We start from the raw sequence: 21,563 nt of genomic DNA on the forward strand, positions 1-21,563 counted from the left end.
AGGAGAGTTTCCATGTTTCCATAACTAAAAGAAATAACACCTCAAGGGACGGAGAATAAAACTGTGAAAAGCAAGAAAAAAAAATGCAAAGGGCAGAGGCTGGAGATCAGGCCCCACAGTTAGAACACCATTCTTGCAGAGGATCTGTTTGAACTCAATTCCCAGAACCCATGCTAGATGGTTCACAATTGTCTCTTAACTCCAGCTCTAGGTTAAACAGCACCTTCGGCCTCTGTGAGCAATTGTACCCAGACATACACATTGTTGAAAATAAAATAAATATCTTTTTTTAAAGGACAATATAGGGACACAAAGAGGGTGATCTTTATGTTCACCAGACTGGTACATAAGAATGGGCAAACAATTACGGAAACTGGGCAGAGCTAGGAAAAATACCTAGTGTGGGCTATACCCAATTCTACCACGAAAAAAGAGACAAGGACATTGGAAGAGAAATAAAATGGGTCCCCAGTACCACAGAAACAGAAAACCTATCAGGATCAACTCTGCTTCCGTTAACAGACATACTGCAGACTGCTTGGAAAGGCAGCAGACAAGAAAGAGGCTCTGTGCTTACCCAGACAATATGGTGCACTGTGTAGATGTCACTGTCCCCAACATACACGCGGATGGCTCGGATGGTAAACCCATAGTTCTTTCCTGAGCTGTGGATCACGATGGGCTGATGGGGACTGGCCGAGGCTGCAGAAGAGTCTCGGCTAGGAGAGGAGTCCCGGGAGGAAGGGTCTGAAGACAGGGAGTGCGGGGACATTGGGCTTCCCAACGGAGACACGGCAAACATATCTGTAGCAAAAGGCCGCCATCAAAGCGGGTCAGCTCCACAGCCACTATTCCCACAGGGAGCCCCACCACAATCAGGGACAAAGAATGGTCACAAACAAGCCCCTTTGTTTCGAGTGGCAAAATGAGAACGAACGCAGAAAATGCTTTTACTGGTACCTGGTGTGGATACAAATCTCAAGCCTGATAAGGGGATATTAAAAGTGTTTCTGGTTCAACTAATGTTTCAATCAATACTCCAAAATTAAGAAATTTTAGTTTTGCTACACAAAGATGTTTCTGTTTGTGGCATCTTTAAATTATTTCAGTGAAATAAGAAGTTTACAGATGAATGTGTTTATCGTGTATCTAAGAGCAGACTAAGTGTGTAATGAGAAATACTCTTCTCCAAATCGTGTATTACACAATTTCACATGACTCTCCAAACACACATGTCCAGGAAAACAATGACCAAGTACCAGCTGCTTTTAGAGAATGACTGGGCTGGTGCATATTAACATAACATAAAAGAATGGCTGTGGTCACAGATGTTCTCTTCACATGGCTTCAAGGGTAAAGAAGGTCAGAACCATGTGTTAAGAGCAAATCAGCTCATCCCCAAACACCACTCTCTACTCTGGTCCTGGGGTTACTGTTTCTGAAGCTATGCTGTCTCTGTTAAACAAGACATCTAGGCTGCTGAGGCCCTGACTATACGCATCTCAGCCATGAACAACAGAGCTACTGTTTACAGCTTAGCTGAGTGTTATAGTAGAGCAGCCAGAGCCAAATTAAGATGCAAGCTCACTCTGTGTGACTGTGTGTGTGTGTGTGTGTGTGTGTGTGTGTGTGTGTTCCAAGGTCCCCTGTAGTGCTGGAGACTCACAAGGGCATGGCAAGGCCCAACATGGTCACTGTAAGGTGGAGGCATCCATACTGCCTGTGTTCTAAGTCGTCTGTTGTCCAAACAAGAACAAAGCTAAGTGTTACTGAAAGTGTTCTTTTCCTCTCACCCATGTGCCTCACTCACTTTCTTTTTGTCTAATCCAAAGGCCAGGTAAATAGAGGTCACTGGTGAATGGGGACCATGTCATGTGAGCAGAGGACAGGACAGCTGCTTAAGATTCAAACTGTGGGAAGGTTAGGATCCCCTTCTTAACCACATGGTGGGTCTCCCTTTCTTCTACAAATGGTGTAACTCTCCTTTTCCCCCACAGTTCAGGCTACTTTACCTACTTGTACAGATGAACTAACCCACACTGAACTGCCCTTCCCTGATCCACATGGGTACTGGGGCAGCCGTGAAGTGTGCATGGCCATACAGACAACAGGCAGGAGTTAGATGCTTTATGGGGCTCAATGGGATGTTTCCTGGCCAAGGAATTTACATAATGCTTTCATCAGGTTTTTTTTTTTTTTTTTTTGCACAAATAAAGATGTAAAAAATTAAGTAGTCTCTTTGATATAATCTGAATTCTTTCCAATACATGTCACCTATAATAAGAATTCAATTTCCAGTCCTCCCCCTACCGCTGAATGATATCATAAACACCAGTGTGTTTATTTCATCTCTGCCAGGGGAATTACTACAGACTTACTGATCAGTAGATGCAAACTAAGTTGTAGGAAAACACAGTAATCCAACAAAACCATAATTAAGCCCGATTTTCCAAAAACAAGACAGAGATTAGCAAAGAAAGTCAGGTTCAGTCCGCATGATTTGGAAAACATCTTATTTCAACTACCTCCTGTGAAGAAAGTCTTTGCCATCTCCAGAAATGTAAAGCTTACATTCTGCGTCTGTTTACTCATTAATTAGACGAAGCAAAGCATACCTAGCGTTCTGTAAAGTACATGCTCAGTGTGTGGTCTGCAGAAAGAATTATTCCAGGGAGGGAAATTCAGTACTTAGCTCGTGGGGAGAAAAAGGCTTTAAGAAAACAAATGAAACCCACCTTCGTGGGAAAGAAACAGCTCTAGCCTCCTCCCCGGATACAGAATGTGAGCTGAGACAGAGATGCACAGGCTCTCTGGCTGCCCCAGAGGTCCTGGAGGGAAACTCACAGGTGTCCTGGGATCCCACTTGTGACTGCCTCATGCAAACCAATTTCAATCAGCATCTCAGATGGGGAGGGGAGAAGGAAGCACACACACACACACACACACACACAGATCACACCATTTCATGGGGAGGGGGGAAGGAAGCACATGCACAAATCACACAATTTCATGCAAGTTGACGTGTCTCTACCTCCTGGGATCATGAGGGACAGAGCACTGGCAGAGAGAGACTTTGTGACTTTCCCCGAAATTTTCTTTTTCTCTGTGCTTTCTAATCGCTGTCGAGCCATGTGAGAAGTAGGTTCACTGGATGGCTTTGAGGAATTATCTGCACTGTCCACACACTCGCTTCGCACATTTATCTGATCCAAGTGCTCTGAAAAACTGCCAACTGTGCAAAGAAGGAATAAACACATTCATGAAGTTAGGATCGGAGAGGAGGAGACGGGAAGATAGAAAAGGGCGGACAAACAGACAAACTCCCATGTGCCTCTTAGGTCCAGTCTTCCCAGGCTGAATGTGAGAAGCACCTGGCTTGAGAGAGATACTGTGGAGGAGGAAAAGGTGGAGGAGCTATCTTTCCAGGTTTCATACTCCTGTGCATAGTCAGGTAAAGTCCTGAAGATTCTGTTTAAGCAGGAGAATAACTTCCTACCATCTATATTTCAGACCCTGAGTTTCCTCCCATGGGCGTTCAAGCAGTTCGTCTTATAAACCTAATCGCCTCCCTCAGATTGATACTAGTTATTGTCACGACTGCTGCAGATTACGGGGACAGCATTTATCACTCTGCAGGCTGGCCTGTGTCACTTCCTTCCAGGTACATAACACACAGAGTCAAAATGTCTCCGATTCCTTCCATGCCTGTTTCCACTGCACGCTCTTTGTAAGTTTCAAAGGAAAAGACACAAGATGTTGCTTAGTAGCAATGTCCGGGCTTCCAATCTAGGCTCCGCCATGTGCTGGTCCTCTACAGCATCTTCCTCTACCCACTCCGAACCACAGCCTTCTTTGTCAGTTAATCAACCCCTAACTTACAGTGGGGTTATTTTTAAGTTAACACATTAGGATCTTCACCTGAGAATAGAAACATGAGGGAAGGTGGTGACAGGGAGACCGCAGAGGTGGAGAGTAAGGGAATTCTCGGAAGGGAATCACAAGTCCCTTAGAAATATACTGAGCAGTGACTCATGTTCCTAATTCCTTTGTACTCGACAAGCTAAATGGCTTCTGGTTTTAAAATCACGAATAACCACCCCCCACCATATCTCATGAATATCTCAGATTCTATGCTGTGAGATAAAACATAAAATTCTGTAATCATGAAACTCATTAATGGTATTGTTTTAGATCTATAGAGCAGGTATGGTATCAAATGCCATTGCAAGTGATCTTCTGAGGGATTAGCCAGCTTGTCTTAAAATGCTGACCACACAACATTCTCTGCCTGGGCAAGAGTTGGCCTAAATAGCTGTATTGTGACATACACACCTCTTAGCTGCACAGTCCTTGTCTGGCCTTAGTTTGTGAAGGGGTATACTCGTTGGCTCTAACAGGGTAGACATGGACAGTGAGTACTATGCCGTGTGAACAGGAAAGATTCTTGGTCTTCAACAATAACACCCATTTGTAGCTGCTTGTATTGCAAATGCTAATTATGTTTTCCCAAAACTGTACAAGAGTGTCTTCATGGAGCTTCTGGGAACCTGTCCCCTGTTGGTTCTGACTGGTAAATAAAGGTGCCAACAGCCAATAGCTGGTCAGGGCAAACAGAATGGATTTTAGGATTTCCTGGGCTTGGGACAGGAAGCAAGAGAAGAAAGGAGATCCACCATGCTGGGAGGGTGTGGAGGAGAGATAGCATGTCTGAGGAGAGCGGAGAACAGAGAAGAGCAGCTATGTGAAGGTGCAGGAGAGCATGGCCTAGAGGGCTGCCCAACCGGGCCTAGAACAGCCAAGGTAGAACATAGAGCTTAGTAAGTAATGACTCGGGATTATTGGCAGGAGGTGGCCTGATTGCTTGGAGGTCAGGCAGTGGCCTGGCTATTGTGTTCTTTACGGCATGTTAAATATAAAGGCTGTGTGCATGTCTTTCATTCAGGAAGATAATTGCAGCAGGTAGCGACCCTGCTGTTGCTTTTATTAATTAGTATTTATTACCCGGATGTTGCTTTTATTAATTAGTATTTATTACTACACCCACTGGGTCAACAGCTAAGGAAATCTTAAGGCAGATATCAACAGCCTTTCACTCCTTGGGAAGACCCCATGGTCATCTACTAGTGCATGTACTTTGCTTGCTCAAAGCCGTAAGTGAACGGCTGGATCAAGGCTGTTTCTCTAGCCGGCAACTTCTCTCTACACCGAGTTTTGGCTTTGATGACTCACTTCCCTTCTGAGCAGTTCAGATGGGAGAAGAGGAGGGAAAGGAAAAGCAGCTTTTTACAGCCAAGAATTTGTTGGGAGCTTTTAAGCATCACACCATTGATTTCACAACTTTTACTTCTCAAGGATTTGAGTACAAGGTAGTCAAGGAGAAAAGCAAAACAGACACCAACACGTGCTTTCCCAAATGTCAGGATGGGGCACAATATTTTCTTCTCCTGTCCTTCCGGGTTTCTTCCTCTACTACCTCATCTTACAGTACCATGCATGAGCAAGAGCCTTTCTGCCAATGCCACATGATGTCACCTTAATGTTCTTTAAATGTCAAGGGTTCCTTCCTTTTGATGGTGGTGCTTAAATCAACAGATTTAATTTTACTACAGCCATGCTTTTCAGGTTCCTTAATTACCCTTGGCTGTAAGCAAATCAACTCATGCCTTTATCCTGTGCAGCCCCCAAGGTCTTTGATTATTTTTTAGTATGTGTATGGGGGAGACAGATTGAGAAAAGCTGGGTTGACTCTATTAATCAAAAGGCATGGCAGGACCTCAGCGGGTATTTTTAATTATGAAAGCAATCAATCAAGCACTTAGACACTGCCCCCTCCCTCCCTTCACCTCCTACCCTTCTGAGTAGGCTCAGGACTCTGAGATAAGGTAAACAAGAACTTTTAAGTGGAGCTGAATATACTCTGTATTCAGGGTAAGGCAACTGAGAGCCAGTCAGAGACCCCTACAGCCAGGAATATAAATACACCCAGCCCCTTATATCTGATATGAATGGTAAGATAAGGATATCCTTGTACTATTTTCACAATGCTCTTATCTTGGCCTCACAGAGAAAGTTGGGTCACCCAGCACGGAAACAGAACTGAGGTATAAAGAGAGAAAAAGCATGCATGAAGCTTCAAAGATCCAAACATTTTAGAGAGGCTGAAATTTAGCCTGAAAGATTTTTAAAACTATGGTTTAAAAAAACACAACAAATCGTTCACTATGAACATTCAGCTTAAAAATGTGGATGGAAACTCTTAGAATCATTTATGCTTATTAGTATAGCAGATTGAATATGGCGTAATGACCACTGCAATAACTGTAAGTCAGAGTCACTTTTTGCTTTAAAAAAAGAAAAAGCATAAACCCACACTGCTTTGCAGAGGTTTATGCTGCTGTACAACCTTTATAAACCGGGTGATATTGTACAAGGACCTAAACGGCCTGTTCTTAGGGAAGGAGATGGAAATTTGGTTGTCTAAGGAAAACACCTCCATTGTTAAGGGTGGGAGTCAATGATGGGGTATTAAGGACTTTAAATTGATCTAAAAAACAATGCTCCTATTGACAGGAAGCTGAATTCACATAAAGGTACAGAAGTACCTTTAATGAGAAGTCCAGACACTGGACCTCACCCCAGCAGGGAGAGAAGCTTCAGGAATGTCTGATTCAGATTGCCACAGCCTGGGAAGTGTCAGCTCTGTGCAGGTGGTACTTGAGATACAATCAGACACCAGGGGAGGAGAGTGGGGCTACTGGTTCCCCTCCCACAAGTTCTGTGAACCTCAGTTTGAGGTAGTGGCAAGGGACTGTACATCAAGGTGTGTCTGGTATGACAAGACCTAATAACAGGAGCTAACTCCTTCAACAAGGCTACCATGCAGCTCAGGGCTGGAGGGAGAGCCCACAGTTCATCATGTAGATCTGGAGCTCTTTTCAAAGGTAACTGTGGTGGTTGGTCCATGTGACACTGTCCCTCATTCTAAGTTGGATGCAATTTTACTGTGTCTTTGTATCAGCAGCCAAGGACGTGCTCCTTTGGCAGGTTCTGCCGGCCATCAGAGGGCCCTACGGAAGCAGGCAGAGTTAAGTGCCTGTACGGTCCAGCTGAAGCCAGGTCAGTCTGCTGTAAGGCTTGGCACTGGGGATGTAGGTGGAGACAGCTGACCCAAGTTCTTAGAAGGTCTCCCTAAAGAAGTGGAAGTAGGACCACGGAAGAAGTCCAGAAGGAGAGAGAGCACCTGCCCTGATGGTTGGGTAACGCCTGGGACTCAGTGAGTCTGTAGACTCCTCAACAGTGGCGCCGAGCGGAACAAGAATAGCCACAGTTACCTGACAGCGTGGAACTGCTGATGGTGCTGGCTGGGGTGGTGACCTCAGGCTCCTCCTGAGTACATTCCTCAGGAGGAAGGACAGGCTTTTCTGGCTCCTCTCTGGGGTCTCCAGAGCAAGGGACAGCCTCATCTTGTTCTCCCTCTGTTGAGATAGCCAGTTTGGGAAGCAGGCCAGAGCTGAGTTTGCATCTGTTGCTTTCGGTATCTGAAGAGTTGGATGTCGATAGCTGTTGCCTTAATTAAAAACAAGAGCAAATCACTTATTCACCTCCAGGAAACCATGAAGGGCAGAGGCTTGAAGAAACCAGGTTAAAAGAGAAGCTGGATAATCCTAACCAATGTATGTCTAGAGCAATGGTTCTTAGGATATGGTACCCAGTGTCAGCCCAAGCAGGGAACATGGGAGGAATACATGTTCTTGGGGTGGCCCGAGAACTACTGTAGTAGGAACTCTGGAGGTGGGTGTAGAAGCACTGCCCTAGCGTTCACTGTTTATGAGGGCCCTTGGGAGGCTTCTCACTTACATTTCAGAGTATTCGGAACTCCAGCTGAGTGTCTCTGTGGATGGCAAAGTTGTGCTTTTGGTCTTGTCCTCAGAGTCGTCTTTGTCTTCTCCCGAATTTTGAGTTATTCGATCTATGCTGCTAAAAACCTGTGAGGCAAATAACCATTGCTTATCAACTACATCTAAAAAGAGCTTGTCAGAAAAAAAACAAAAAACCTGAATATAGAAGTGGAAACTGGTGGCCCACACACCTTTCATCACACACTTGGGAAGCAGAAGGGAGGCAGATCTCTGAGTTCTAGGGTAACCTGGGCTACACGGAGAAACCTTGCTCTAAAAAAATGAAACAAAACAAAAAAGCGTGAACTGGGCCATGTTGTGGAGAACACTAACAATGTGTGCGTGCCACGAGATGGTCAAGGCACGGAGACAAGTTCTTTTCGAAGTTGAATTACCCTCTCCTTTCACCCAGTGCCCAGGAGGCAGTGTTCACAAGTAATTGCAGATGCTCTTGGGTTTCATGGTTTCTGGATCGCTCTACGTCTCAGACTGGCTTCAGGCTCAGAAAGTAACCAGATAGAGAAAATGTACAGAAAAGAAAAAGTGTTTAATGGCCACCAGTCAGGAGTTAAAGTTGAGTGTGGGGTGATGTGTTTCAGGACTTAGAGTGGGGTCTGTTTTGCAGAAGGAAGGAGCTGACCAGGTACCTTTGGTTTACAAATCAGTCAGAGAGCTGCTGGTACAGGAAACTAAAGCTTAGGCAAAGAGGCCTCTTTTAGCCCACTTCTGAATCACAACAGTCTCACAGGAAGTATCTGAGGTAAAACTGGGAGTGTGGAGAGTCCAGTACATCATTCTTACCTTCCAGCTGTTTACGGCTCTCATGGAAATGGGCCCTGGGCCCCTACTATCTCTAGCCTTAGTAAAAGGTTAGGCTAAAGAAGGGAGCTGGGAAAAATAAAACACTTTTCAAAGTAAAGAAGCAAACTGTTTAGGAGGGGTTCTGAGAGAGCAGAGGATGGGTATGTTCTGAGGACCCACCCACTGTTAGTTAAACTTGCTTCAGGACACACTTGCTGTAAGTCTTCAGGGAAATCCCCACTCCTATGTTGGTCCGATAAACAGAGAGGGGTAGAACCACCTGATTTGCAGATGCATTTTGGGTGATCACTCAGGAAAATGTACAGAGTGCTATAGAATTCCTAAGGAGGAATCATGCAAAATGCCATGGCAACCACAAAGATACTAGCAACTGAGACTAGTGGAAGGGAGGTGTGGTTTATTTCCATTGTCCCTGGGCTCCTAGCCTACCAAAAATCAGGTTGCTTTAAAATCTAACCTGAGTTTATAGAAAGGGATCTCTCTCAATAACCAATTTTATTATCTTCTATTGTTTCTGAAATTCTAGAGTGGTCTTCCTACTGCCTTTTTAATGTAAATGATAATCTCGATTACTGATCGAAATACTTTCTCATCCCAAAGTCAAGTGTCTCCCAAGGACTCTTGCTCATGCAAAGAACTGAGCATCATTCCAGGGTTGTACTGAGTCCCCCAAGGAGGATCTCTGCACGCCGGACACCCCCTAAGGAGGATCTCTGCACACCGGACACCCCCTAAGGAGGATCTCTGCACACCGGACACCCCCTAAGGAGGATCTCTGCACACCGGACACCCCCCAAGGAGGATCTCTGCACACCGGACACCTATGTTCTTCCTCACTGACAAAAGCCTCCACAGATGACCTCTTAGCTAGACCTTAGGGGGCAGGTAAGAGTTCACCACATGACAACTATCATGAAAGACAACAAGGCATTGACGTCTTTGTCTCAAAACAACAACAAACTCCCAAAGTTAGACCATGGAGGCCTCACACCCCACAAAGGGCAGGTGATTTTACAGTCTAGTCCAGCGGCACTGGGTACCAGGCACGGGCGATCGCCCCAGGATCCTGCATGCTGATGCCCTGTCTCACTTACTTTTGAAAACCTGTGTGAACAGGAAGAAAACTGCCTTATCTCCACAGTGAAGTCCTCGTCATTTGTGTCATCTTCCTCCTCAGTCTCCATGTGATGATACTTCTCTGACCGAGCTGTGGAGGAAGGTTTGGGAACAGTCGGGTTACTCAGTCACCATGTTTAACAGAGAGGACTACACTATGAGGACCTGGATCAGAACAACACAGAGCTTTCTAGAATATGTAGGTACAAGATCGGAAAGTACAAAGTTGGAGATGCACTATGTTTTTACAATCTAGAAAAGGCCAAAGGATGTCAGATAATGCACGTACTATCAAAATAACTTGTGTCATCCTCCGATTCCAGTTGGGGAATAAATTCTGCCTTCTGTCTCAGCAAACTGTTCCAGTCTAAGGAGCGGAAGAAACGATGCTGCTTCACTTCGTAGGCGCCACCTGGACAGGGACAGAAGCGAGGCTGAGAGGCTGAGCCTCCCTCTGCACAAAGGAAGCTGCAGCCTCACAAACAATTCGTATTTATTAGTGAAGTGAAGACTTGGTGGAGCCCACACTCCACCTCCTGCAACCAAACCCGGGAAAAACACTCCTATAATTTATCAGCAGGAAATCTGATTTTGCTAACAGCAGTTGCTATAGCACAGATTTCTCTGTTAATTTTTCTACAACTTCTTCCATTTTTCAAAGGTTAATGACAGGGCCACTTAAAATCACATTATACTGAACCTGGGGACATGGATGCACATTGGCCCAAAAGCAGACTCAATCATTACAAACCCTGAAGATCCTAACAAGGTGCAAAACATGCTTCCAGCAAGATTTCTTCTGGAGGGAAGGGTAATAATGCTGGGTTTTTCCTAAGTATTATATAACGGTTGCCATTCAGTTTTATCAATCGCTCATTAACACAGGGAGGAAGAAATGATAAACTGGTTATACAGATTTATAATTAGTCTAACAAAGTCAGTCCCAGGGGCTAAAGCCGAGGCTTCTGTTTACCAGATAATTGTTATAATACAGTTTGCTGAAAGGTTTTTGTTTGTTTGTTTTTTGTTGGTTTTTTGTTTGTTTAATGGCTTTAAATAGTTAAGTTTAAAGGGCAAGGCTCATTGAAAATGTATTTACAACATCCCACTGAAAGAAAAGGAAGTCTCTTGGTAAGAGCAGGCCCTGCCCTACCCCAGCACACCACTATAGATAACTGAGAAAGTATCAGAAAGAAGGATTTCTCAGAAGACCAACACAGAGGACTAATCTGCTTGTCTGTCAAGCTTACTTCTAGGGTGGGGGAAGGGGGATGTGGCTGCTTCTCTCTGTGACTGTCACCCATGCCTCCCATCCTGTCTTCTGTGGATGCAAAAGGAACAGGATGGGAAAGGGAAGGGAGATGGAAGGTCTGGGGATTGTGGCTGGGAAAGGGGTGCAATCATATCCACGGGATGCCTCCAGCAGGAGACATGGTCTAGCTGTTCCGAGAACACTAGAATGGAGGGGACAGAGAAAAGTGGGTAAATCCCCCGAGAGGGGATAATGACTGGTCTGTACAAAGCACACGTATGGGAATCATTCTTCTTCTTTTTTCTCATTTTCTTTCTTTCTTTCTTTCTTTCTTTCTTTCTTTCTTTCTTTCTTTTTCTCTTTCTTTCTTTCTTTTTTTTTGTTTTCAAGGCAGAATTTCTCTGCATAGCACTGACAATCCTGGAACCATCTGTAGACCAGGCTGGCTTAGAACTCAGAAGTCTCCCTGCCCCTGCCTCTTAGGTACTGGGATTAAAATGCTACCACAGCCTGGCAGATAAGAATCTTTGCCCAGATTCTGAGCAGCTACCGCACCAGTGGCTTCTCAGCTATGGTCTGCAGGCCACAGACAGAGAAGACACAGGAAAAGGAAGGGAGCATGAGGAGAGAGAGGCCTCAACCCCCGCTTTCTGGTTTATATTTCTTACTGGCTGAGGGTCAAGAATTTCCATTCTACTGGCAAAATCCAAACTTATCTTAAAGATTATCTGCAAAGAAAACTCCTTCCTTTGCTAGAAAAAACCCACAAACAAGTGTCTTAAACACTTGCACCCTATGATTTGAACCTACCATACCTCTCTTATCCATTAGTCTGAAGAATGCATCCAATACCCTTTGCTGCCGTGTGATGGGGATGCTATCTCCTTCTGAGTGCCTGGAACCTGTAGAAACTCGTAAGAAGATATCTTGCCCTGACAGTACTATATTTGATGCTTAGGTACCGTGCTTTGTCTAAATAACTGAAAATACCTGTAGATAGGGTCAGCATCACCAACTCCAGTTTTAATTGGGGAGACTAAAGAAAAGCAACAAAGCTCAATGGCCTAGGACCTTCCAGACAAGAATAATAAGGAGGCTACACGTAGGTCTGTCTTTAAATAATGCAGGCACAGATGCAGTGCATTACTCTCACCCTACATATGGGGTCCTATGGTTTAGTTTCCTTTTGCTGCATTGTTTCTCCAGCACGAGTGGATCCACTGTTGCCCAGGCTAGATATCTAAGCCAGTTGGCAAGTCTATTCTATAGCATCCCTCCTCCACATCCCATTCCAGATCACTGTGCACCTTGCTTCTTGTTGCTCCCAATAAATGTCCTCTTAAGCTCCTATTAGGGTAATTTTCTTCTAGCAATTCTTTTATTTGGAGGAGCAAAACAAAGGCCAAAAGGGATTGCACACTTCCTGCTCCACCCCCTCACCATAGTTCGGACACAGATCCAGGACCAAGCCCTGATGAACAACTCTGGATGCTTAGCCCAGCCATAGCTGCATTACCGTAGTGACTAACGCAGCTGCGTCTGCTTGTGGCACCCTGTCAATGACACGGCTGTGAACTCTGGCTGTACCCAGAGAAGCAGTTTTTCTTGGCACTTCCTGACAATGCTGTTCTCATCCTCTCCCATCTACCCACCTCTGGAACTCAAGCTGCTGAGAAGTCAACTTTCTTCATGTGAATAATGACAAGTGAGTCCCCCTCAGTGACACATGGCCACAGAAGATGTAGCTTGAGTTCCTTAATGTACTTTTGTGCCTTACGTGGAAGAAGTTATCAGTAGGCCCTGCTTCTCATGTACTCGTAAAGATGCAAGGAACGAAAGACTTAAAAAGAATAAATGGGGGAGACTGTGGTCTAAACTACTAGCAAAAGTGTAGGTGACAGTATTGTGAACTATATGCAGGTCTTGCATGCACAGAGAGTCCCCATTACTAGGAGGAGCAGAATGGAAAGGAAGAACTTGCCTTGATCCCCCAGTGTGTGGCGGGTTCCATATACTAGATCTCCATATAAACATTATTGCATTTAGTCCTCACAATAACCCCAGGGTGTCCAATGTGCCCACACTAGGAAACTGAGGACAATGACAAAGAGCCCTAAGAGCTCATAGCTGATATATAGTTGGCAGACATATCTGAACAACTCGAAGGTCAGCAAGCCAGGCTTGCCACTCGAATCTCCAAGTTCAAGAGTATACACACACACACACACACACACAGAGAGAGAGAGAGAGAGAGAGAGAGAGAGAGAGAGAGAGAGAGAGAGAGAGAGAGAGAAAGTATAGCACAAGGTCCCATACTACAAGCTCTAGTTTGGCACTAATGTACTGGAAGCTTCTTAAACATTCATTATGCTCTTTACGGCCTTTTTTCCCCTCTGCCTCTCCAGTCTCTCAGGCAAATGTGAATTCACACATTTTCATGGTGCATTATTTTGCCTGTAAATATGCGTTGAATACAAGATGCTGTCACTGGAAGCCCACAGTGTCACTCTGAAGGCCCTACTGGGACCCATCACATTGGCCCTACTGGTTTGGCAATCACTTCTTGGCTGTTCTAAGAGCTTAAAAGAGTGAGACCTTTAAGCACCTCCTTTGTGTTTCTCCTCGGGAATTTGTTCTTACAACTGTCAGAGACTGACAGTAGCAGTCAAGGAGAAAATGTGCAGAGAAGTAACTTGAAGCTTATGATACATACATACATGGGGACCTGCTGCCAAGAGCGATTACCCTGTCTTGTTAAGTCAAGTCTAATCAAAGATCCTAGCATTCTTAGAGAAGGGGAACGACAGAGTATCAAGTGGAAGAACTCCAAACTGGACAGGGGACTTCTGAGCATCTGTCAGAGGGGGTATGCCCATTCTAATGCATTTTTTCAGTAGTATCATGGAAGCCCTTTTGGGTCACTTGAATGGGGAATCTATATAGACATTTATGCTACCACTGGGCAATCTTGAAAAGCAGCTATTTCTCACGTTTGGCACGACCTTGTCAAAATCTTTCCTTAAGAATCTGCCCCTTGTATATCTTGACACCATTTCTTTGACAACCACTCTTATCTCTTGAACCACTGACTACAGGTCACAGAAGAAGAGAAACAACAAGTTTGTTTGACAGTTCAGACAAGTGGCAAAGCAGACAGGGTGGGAAGAAGTATACTCATTTCAAGGAGTACGTAGGTTCCAAGGTATGGCCATGGCCCTTACCAAAAGGGAAGATTTTGGTTCAAGCTGAAGGTTATAGTACCAGAAGCACCACAGCAGGTTCTAAGCCTTGCTTCAGGTGGCCTCATAATGTCTCACAACAATACTATGAGGTAGGGTGAGTTAAAGGAAGTCTACTCTTGGCCACACAAACGAGCTTCAGACTCTCGCCATCTGACTCTACTTTGTGTCCTTTGCCTGGATTTCAGGGGCTTTCCAAGACAAAGGCACACTCATTCACTGCAAAGGGCAGGAAGGAACGTGGGGCTCAGTCGGTGGCTCAGTTCAATAGTTTCTTCCTAGGTAGGTCAGTCCAGGTTTAAGCCTTCCTGGATTTTATACGGAGCCCGCATAATTTCTGTGTAGAGGGCTAAGTGGTTCTTATTTAGTCCCTGTGGGCTACAGTTTGTCATGACTACCCAACTGTGTTGTAGCACAAACACAGTCACAAATGATGTGTCTTATGAAGAAACTGCTGTGTGTTTCTGCTTCTAAAAGCTTTGTTTATGTAAACAGGAGACTGGACAGGTCTGGCCCACAGACCATGGATTGACTGGCCTTGTTTTACTGTATTATCGTGAGCTCCAATGTAATGCAGCGGGTTTCTTTCTTTCTTTTTGTTTTTTTTAAAATAAAACAGTATCTCATGTAGCTCAGTTTGGCCCTGAATGCACTATGTAGCTAAGGATGATCTTGATCTCTGGATCCTTTTGCCACTATATCTCAAGTGATGTGATTATAGGTTTGTGCCATTGGGCCTGGCCTTCAACAGATCCCTGTAACAAATAATTGTCATGGAAAGACTGGGAGAGAAAATGGCTGCCCTCGACTTTACTGATGTTTCTATTATAATGGAGTAGAACCTCAGAATAATTGACCACAGCAAGCCAACAATTTTCATCAATAAAACTACTAATTACCACGTAGAGTATATGCATTTATATTTAATATTTTTGTCTTGCTAAAACAAATTTACCTAGGCAAACCTGATGCTATTCCAAGAGATGTCTAAAGTGTGTCTATCTACAATATAGGAAAGAAAAGAAAGTACATACCTACTGGCTGTAAAACTAGAGGGAGAAAAGTATCAGCAAGAAAGACAGACTATCTCGTTTATCTTCAAAGGCAATGGTTTAATTCCCTTTCTTGGGCCATGGTGCTGATCATCAAGATAGAAGAGCCTGGCTCAGCCCCAGGCCCTCATTTCTAGTAATCAGCTGGAGTGCTGATAACCTATTTCAAAGGCTGTGGGTAGAAGCCTGCTGGGTTAAATCCTCATGGAATGTATATTAAGACACAACCAAAAAGAGCTCCTTATATCTGATCTTCCCTTTCCAATTATTTACGATGCACGTTTTTCAAAACAGAAGATTGGTACATACCCTGGAGATACATTTATTGAACTAAATTAAGGGTTTTGCCTTTGCAAAACATAAAAACAAATACTACCCATCCGAGTGTATGTGCTGTTCTAATCCATAAACGCACACACACACACACCACATAACATTGCTGTAATGTGCTGGAGCTATGTCCTACATCAACTAACAGATGTTGCCTACACAGAAAACCAGAGGACATTATTTCTTGTATATTGGCAAAAGCAACACACATGCTCTCTAACCTGTTCCCAGCCTTTCCAGCGGATTCTGCCTGAGGAGCAAGGTAATCAAATCCTGAGCGTCTGGGGGAGGGGCCTCGTCCTTTTCAGGCCAGTTGATTTCATCTGGAAGGAAGAGAAAAAGTTTACAGCTCAATAGGCAGTCTAGCTCCCTACAGTCTGGACAACCCCTGGGGGACTGCTAGAAATGCAGAGCCACGGGCCCCAACCTACATTCAAAGTCTTCAGTGGACTGTACGTGGTCAAGTTCGAACAGTATTCTCTTACAGGGCATGGGTGGCACAAGTTTGTTCAAGGTCTATTGCAAGAGACGATTTTAGTGACTTTTACCTTTCATTCACTTGTTTTTCACTGACAGGACTGATCCTACCCAGTCACTCCTTCTGGCTATTAGAAGGGTTTAATTTACAGAATTGAACAGCTTCATGCCAGGTGCCTACCCACTGGGGACCATCTTAGTGTAAGGTTTTCTTATTAGCTTCAACTTCAAGTTTGGTCATGCCTGCTCAGTTCTTTAGCTCCAAGGAGTAAAAGGTTATTTTGCAAAAAAAAAAAAAAGAAAAAAAAAAAGTAATTATTTTTAGAGACAAGGGTAAAGTCCAAAATGTTAAGGCTAAAGAGAAAAACGAAAGGAAACCACAGTAATAGGGGAATGTAAAGTCTGTCAGAGATATTAAACTATGTTCTCGCTCTAAAGGAGTTCGCCCGGAGATAGGTGTGTGCAAGCGTGCTCATGCCTATGGAAATGCAATAAAAACATGAGTTATTTTTGTATGTGACTGCCTCTAGCTTCCTTTGCTGCAGTTTAAATCTGATTTGGAAAATAAACCATGAATATGCATCAGAGCCGTAAGGCAGGGAGGACAAAGCCAGCATTTGCTGCTTGTGTTAATTAAACAGTTGATTCCCCTTGCCGTTCAGGCCTCGGTCTGTCAGAAGACAGCCTAGTTATAAATCCATAACCGGCTCGGATATTATATAAAGGGCTTTTAGACTGCAGGCAATTCAACAAATCTACTTTGTTAAAGTTTACAAATATGCCTGGCCCACAAAGCCAGTGTCAGAAAATAATAGTGCGATTGAGGGCTCTTCACAAGCACAATGAATTTTCCCTACTGTCATGGCCGGCCAGCATGAGAGCAGAACAGGCTGGGACCAGGAGATGGCTGATGGAGTTATCAGCGAGGCCTGACAACCTTTCAGGTAGAGACGCCTTTTCTGTCATCTGCCCGGGGAACATTTACAAAACCAGCAGGGAGGGAACAGTGGCCCCTATTTAATTATCATTTAAGTATGCCACATGCTACATGACAATAGTTAGGGTAAGCCCGCAGGTTAAGATCTAAAGGTTATGGAATTTTAAATGAAAGACGAACAGCTGCTGTAGAAATAACATCACACACCACAACTACCAGTGAAAGCACTAACCGTCTGCAAATTCCACTCACAGACTTGCCAAGCTCATTAGTTATTACTTGGTAGACATTTGTTTTAGGGCCTATTACATTTCTGTTAATTTCTTCATTGTGCCATAAGCCATTTTTTCCCCATTTATAAAAATGTTCCCCACATTAACCTTTTCTTCCCTGGTGCAAGTTTCCTATTACGAAAAGGAGGGCCAGCGAACATGGAAAGCATTTGGAAATCCCACACCAGTTTCTTTTTCAGAAGACTAGCGGAGAATGAACGCTGGACACGTCGCCAGCCCATCTCCAAATATCATGTTAACAAACCTTCCTCCGATCCATTTCAACACACATCGCTCTCTCGAGAAAGCGTGAACCAGCTGTACGTTATGAGAAGTGAGTTCTTTTAATTTGTTGGCTTCAGTGGTTGACAGAGGTTAACATTTTAGTGACACGCGACAGATTTACACTGAGTAGCTGGTTCCCAGTAGTGGCTTAAAGATAACTCTCGATGATATTTACCGCTGATGACTTGTCCAAACAGCTCTTCTGGAGTGTCCCCAAAGAAAGGCACACATCCAACCAGAAATTCATAGAGGATAATGCCCATGGCCCACCAGTCAACGGGTTTCCCATAGCCCTGTCTCAGAATCACCTCGGGGGCAATGTATTCAGGTGTGCCACAGACCTAAAATGAAATGGCTGTATTAGACTGGAGTATTAGACATGAACTCAAGCGAACAAGATGACAAAACAATTTTACTGCCTCAAATAACCTGCTCACCTAGCAGGAAACACACGGGCAGAGACCTGCTGCACAGATGCTACTATGACCAAGAACTCAACATCTCTATTATGCTTAGTCTCAAACTGCAAACCTACCTGTTTGCAGGTAGCTTTATACAATACTAAATAGTGCTGGGAATAACAGTGCGTGCCTAACGTGTCAGTATTAGAGGTGCTCAGTTGTTCATATGACCAAACTGATTCTCCCCCTAGTTCTAGCAGGAAGGTGTGGCAGCTGAGCTGGGTTTACCTTAAGTAACTCCACAGTGAACAGATTGTGGGCACTTGGTAATGAGGCATGCTTAGAAGGAAATGGGCCATAGCTCGGATTCTAGCAGCTGAGATTGCGCAATGCATCATGAGTTTCACGAGTACTCTGTTGAGACTCCTGAATTCCTTACAAAAACAGTTTTCCATTTGTCTCTCTCACCCTCTCACTCGTGTGCAATTAGATCGTTCATCTTGCTAATAGACCTTAATGCTAGGGGAGGAATGTAAAGGCATCAGATGGTTCAAAGGGGCCCAGGGAGACAAATGGGAGCAGTTTGCACTTTATTAAATGCAAGGCTTATATAGCCATCCAAACGCCAGCACTAATGCGGACACAGGTGCATTCAGACTTCACAGGCTGCAGTGAGCTTTGTTTCTCAAAGGCAGAGCCACACCCGAGCTTACCTGTTTATCTAAGAACTCACGAGCGTCCTTCTCAATGTGGCCTTCGTAGAGGTTGGTGGTCATGCTCATTAACCCCACCTTAGATAAGCCAAAGTCAGTCAGCTTTATGTGCCCCATGGAGGTCACCAACAGGCTAGGAGACAGAAGGACAAAGGCACAACAATCACTTGCAAAGCAGATTCTGAGGTTTTAGGTCTGGTTTGCAGAATGAAGCCTGGTAAGAGAGGAGTAGACATACTTGCTGACTGCTGAGCCACCTCAGAAGCCAGAGGCAGAGCGATCGTAGCCGATACTATCATTTTCGCAACACTTAACTCTAAGGCCTTAAATATGGAGCTCTGATTCCTTTCTGTTTCCAGATCTATGGACTTTGTACCTGATCTCAGATGTATTTTTAAAGTTGTGTATAATGTGTGTGAACGTGGGTGGCAGCGCACGTGCACATGTGAATGAGGGTGCAAGTGGAGTCCAGAGTGTCTGAGGGTCCGTGAAGCTGGAGAGAGGATGTGAGACGCCCATGGTGGGAGCTGGGACCATCTCAGGCCTCCTGCAACAGCAGGGCTCGACCACTCAGCCAGAAGAAACGATCCAATAGTCCTGAGGCATATACCAGGAGCTCAGGTAAGGAATCCACTTGTGATTAAAACAAGACAAGGATAAAAGAACCTGGACAGAAAAACCCAGTTTTCCATATTTCTACTTCCAGCTTGGAATTGAATTTCAACTCATTACACACAAAGCTTGGACTAATTATAATGCAAAACATACATTTGAATATATTAAAATATTTAATTGTGAGAAAAAATAGCATTATATCAATTAAAAGGTTAAAGTAATAGAGGATTTTAAGAAAGCTACTAGAAGGGGAGTCAGGCAGTGTATGCTTTTAAGAATCCCAGCACTCAGGAGGCAGAAGCAGGTGGATCTCTGAGTTCTGGGGCAGCCAGGACTACACAGAGAAACCCTGTCTCCAAGAAGCAAACAAACAAAGCTACGAGAAGGAATTGTGCCAAAATTCTGACAGTTGTATATGAAACTGTTCTTCCCTGTGTGTCCCTGGATTTCTGATGAGCATAGTCCTAGTTTGTCACACGCTTTTTAGCACACTCAGCAGCGTCTCACATTAGTTAGAAAGCATGAAATATACTATATGTGACATCAAGATGAAGGGACAGCCACTTGGCAAAAGTTCTATCTGTATCTCAAATAGAGTCGGCAAGACCTCCAGACTAATAAGTACAGTAGAACATCACATATCTATGTGTGCATCTGGGGCGGGGGGAGATCATCCAAACATGAGGCCAAGCACAAAATGCTTGAGAAAACAACACAATCCTATGTCATTATTCAAAGATTTACATGAGGGCTGGAGAGATGGCTCAGTGGTTAAGAGCACTGGCTGCTCTTCTAGGGGTCCTGAGTTCAATCCCTAGCAACCAGTGGTGACTCACAACCATCTGTAATGAGATCTGATGTCCTTTTCTGGTGTATCTGAAGACAGCCACAATGTACTCACATAAGTAAGAATAAATAAATCCTTTAAAGAAAGGATTTACATGATAAAAAAGGAAATTAACTCGAGTCATTTCCCCTATTTCTCCTAAGTTCTCATCATAAGCACTGTAGTCTGTCAAGACATGTATAAAAGTTAGTATTAAGTTACTACTAAAATAACTCATTTTTTTATTCTAAGGAGAATTTTAGAAATGTGCAAATAGCATTAAAGACATTTCACAGACAAAAAAAAATGTTCAGTATTATGTAAAAGACATTTATTTCATCAGGGCACATACTTATCTGGCTTCAAATCCCTGTGTACAATTCCATAATTATGCAGATACTCCAAGGCCAAGACTGTCTCTGCGAAATACATCCTGGCCATATCAACTGGAAGAGGTCCCATGTTTTTCATTAGGGTGGCACAGTCTCCTCCTGTAAAGCCCAGGGAACAAATTTAGTAGAACAGCATCCAGCAGGGTTACTGAAGGCGAGCAGTGTAGATCACAGAACATCAAAGCAGATTCACTCATGAGTGGAGACTATGTTACGTAGACATGTTTCCAATTAGAAGTGAAGGGAGCAGTTGGCTCTGAAGAATCTCTAGCATAATTCGGGTGACTGTACAATTTATAATGTATCATTATAAAACACAGATGCCAGAATTCCACCTCTGCAATCCTCCTGTCTCTGAGCAGATGGGAGCTCTTAGGCAAATGAATTGGTGGTATTGAGTACTTCTTTGCAATATCTAGTTAAAAATAATATTGTCATCCTGCATAGTAGCTTTTCTCAACTGGGGATCAAAAGACCCTTTCACTGGGGTCACGTATATGATACTCTGCATATCAGATATTTACATTATAATTCATAACAGTAGCAAAATTATAGTTATAAAGTAGCAACAAAATAAGGTTATTGTTGGGAGTCATCACAACATGCAGAACTCTACTAAGGGAACATTAGGAAGGTTGAGAACCACTACTTAGCAGGATTATTTGGAGTTCATTCTAGTAAAGGAGTGAGGAGCTAGTCTTATACATACCAAATGTGATAAAAAGTTATTATAAAAACAACCAGCACAAACAATTCAGCAAGAAACAGCTTGTGTGACAGGAAGAATGGGTGGGACTCAGGCTAATGGCTTACAGCTCTCTCTACCACTCACTTCCCACTAACGCTCCCTTTCTCGGCTGCCAATCCCCTCGTGTGCAAACTAGAACAGTTGTGAGTAAAAATCTCTGCTGTTTCTTGGAGGTGTGTAGTGTGGGA

The 21,563-nt window shown here is 44.0% G+C and overlaps 1 protein-coding gene across 3 annotated transcripts in view; it reads right to left on the reverse strand.

The window, feature by feature from the left end:
- Positions 1–21,563, reverse strand: part of MAST4 (microtubule associated serine/threonine kinase family member 4) — a gene marked incomplete at its 5' end in the record, with an annotated part of 555,822 nt that overhangs the window by 17,203 nt on the left and 517,056 nt on the right. For 2 of the 3 annotated variants that reach the window (XM_080933665.1, XM_080933666.1), the window contains 10 exons: positions 578–804; positions 3,032–3,232; positions 7,332–7,567; positions 7,858–7,985; positions 9,815–9,927; positions 10,126–10,248; positions 15,931–16,032; positions 17,856–18,021; positions 18,795–18,927; positions 20,588–20,726. In XM_080933665.1, coding sequence (XP_080789791.1) covers positions 578–804; positions 3,032–3,232; positions 7,332–7,567; positions 7,858–7,985; positions 9,815–9,927; positions 10,126–10,248; positions 15,931–16,032; positions 17,856–18,021; positions 18,795–18,927; positions 20,588–20,726 — 1,568 coding nt within the window. The remainder of the gene's footprint in view (positions 1–577; positions 805–3,031; positions 3,233–7,331; positions 7,568–7,857; positions 7,986–9,814; positions 9,928–10,125; positions 10,249–15,930; positions 16,033–17,855; positions 18,022–18,794; positions 18,928–20,587; positions 20,727–21,563) is intronic. The other variant, XM_080933667.1, reaches the window with a different exon arrangement.

Source organism: Micromys minutus (genome assembly GCF_963924665.1).
Source record: "Micromys minutus genome assembly, chromosome: 20".
Lineage (NCBI taxonomy): Eukaryota > Metazoa > Chordata > Mammalia > Rodentia > Muridae > Micromys > Micromys minutus.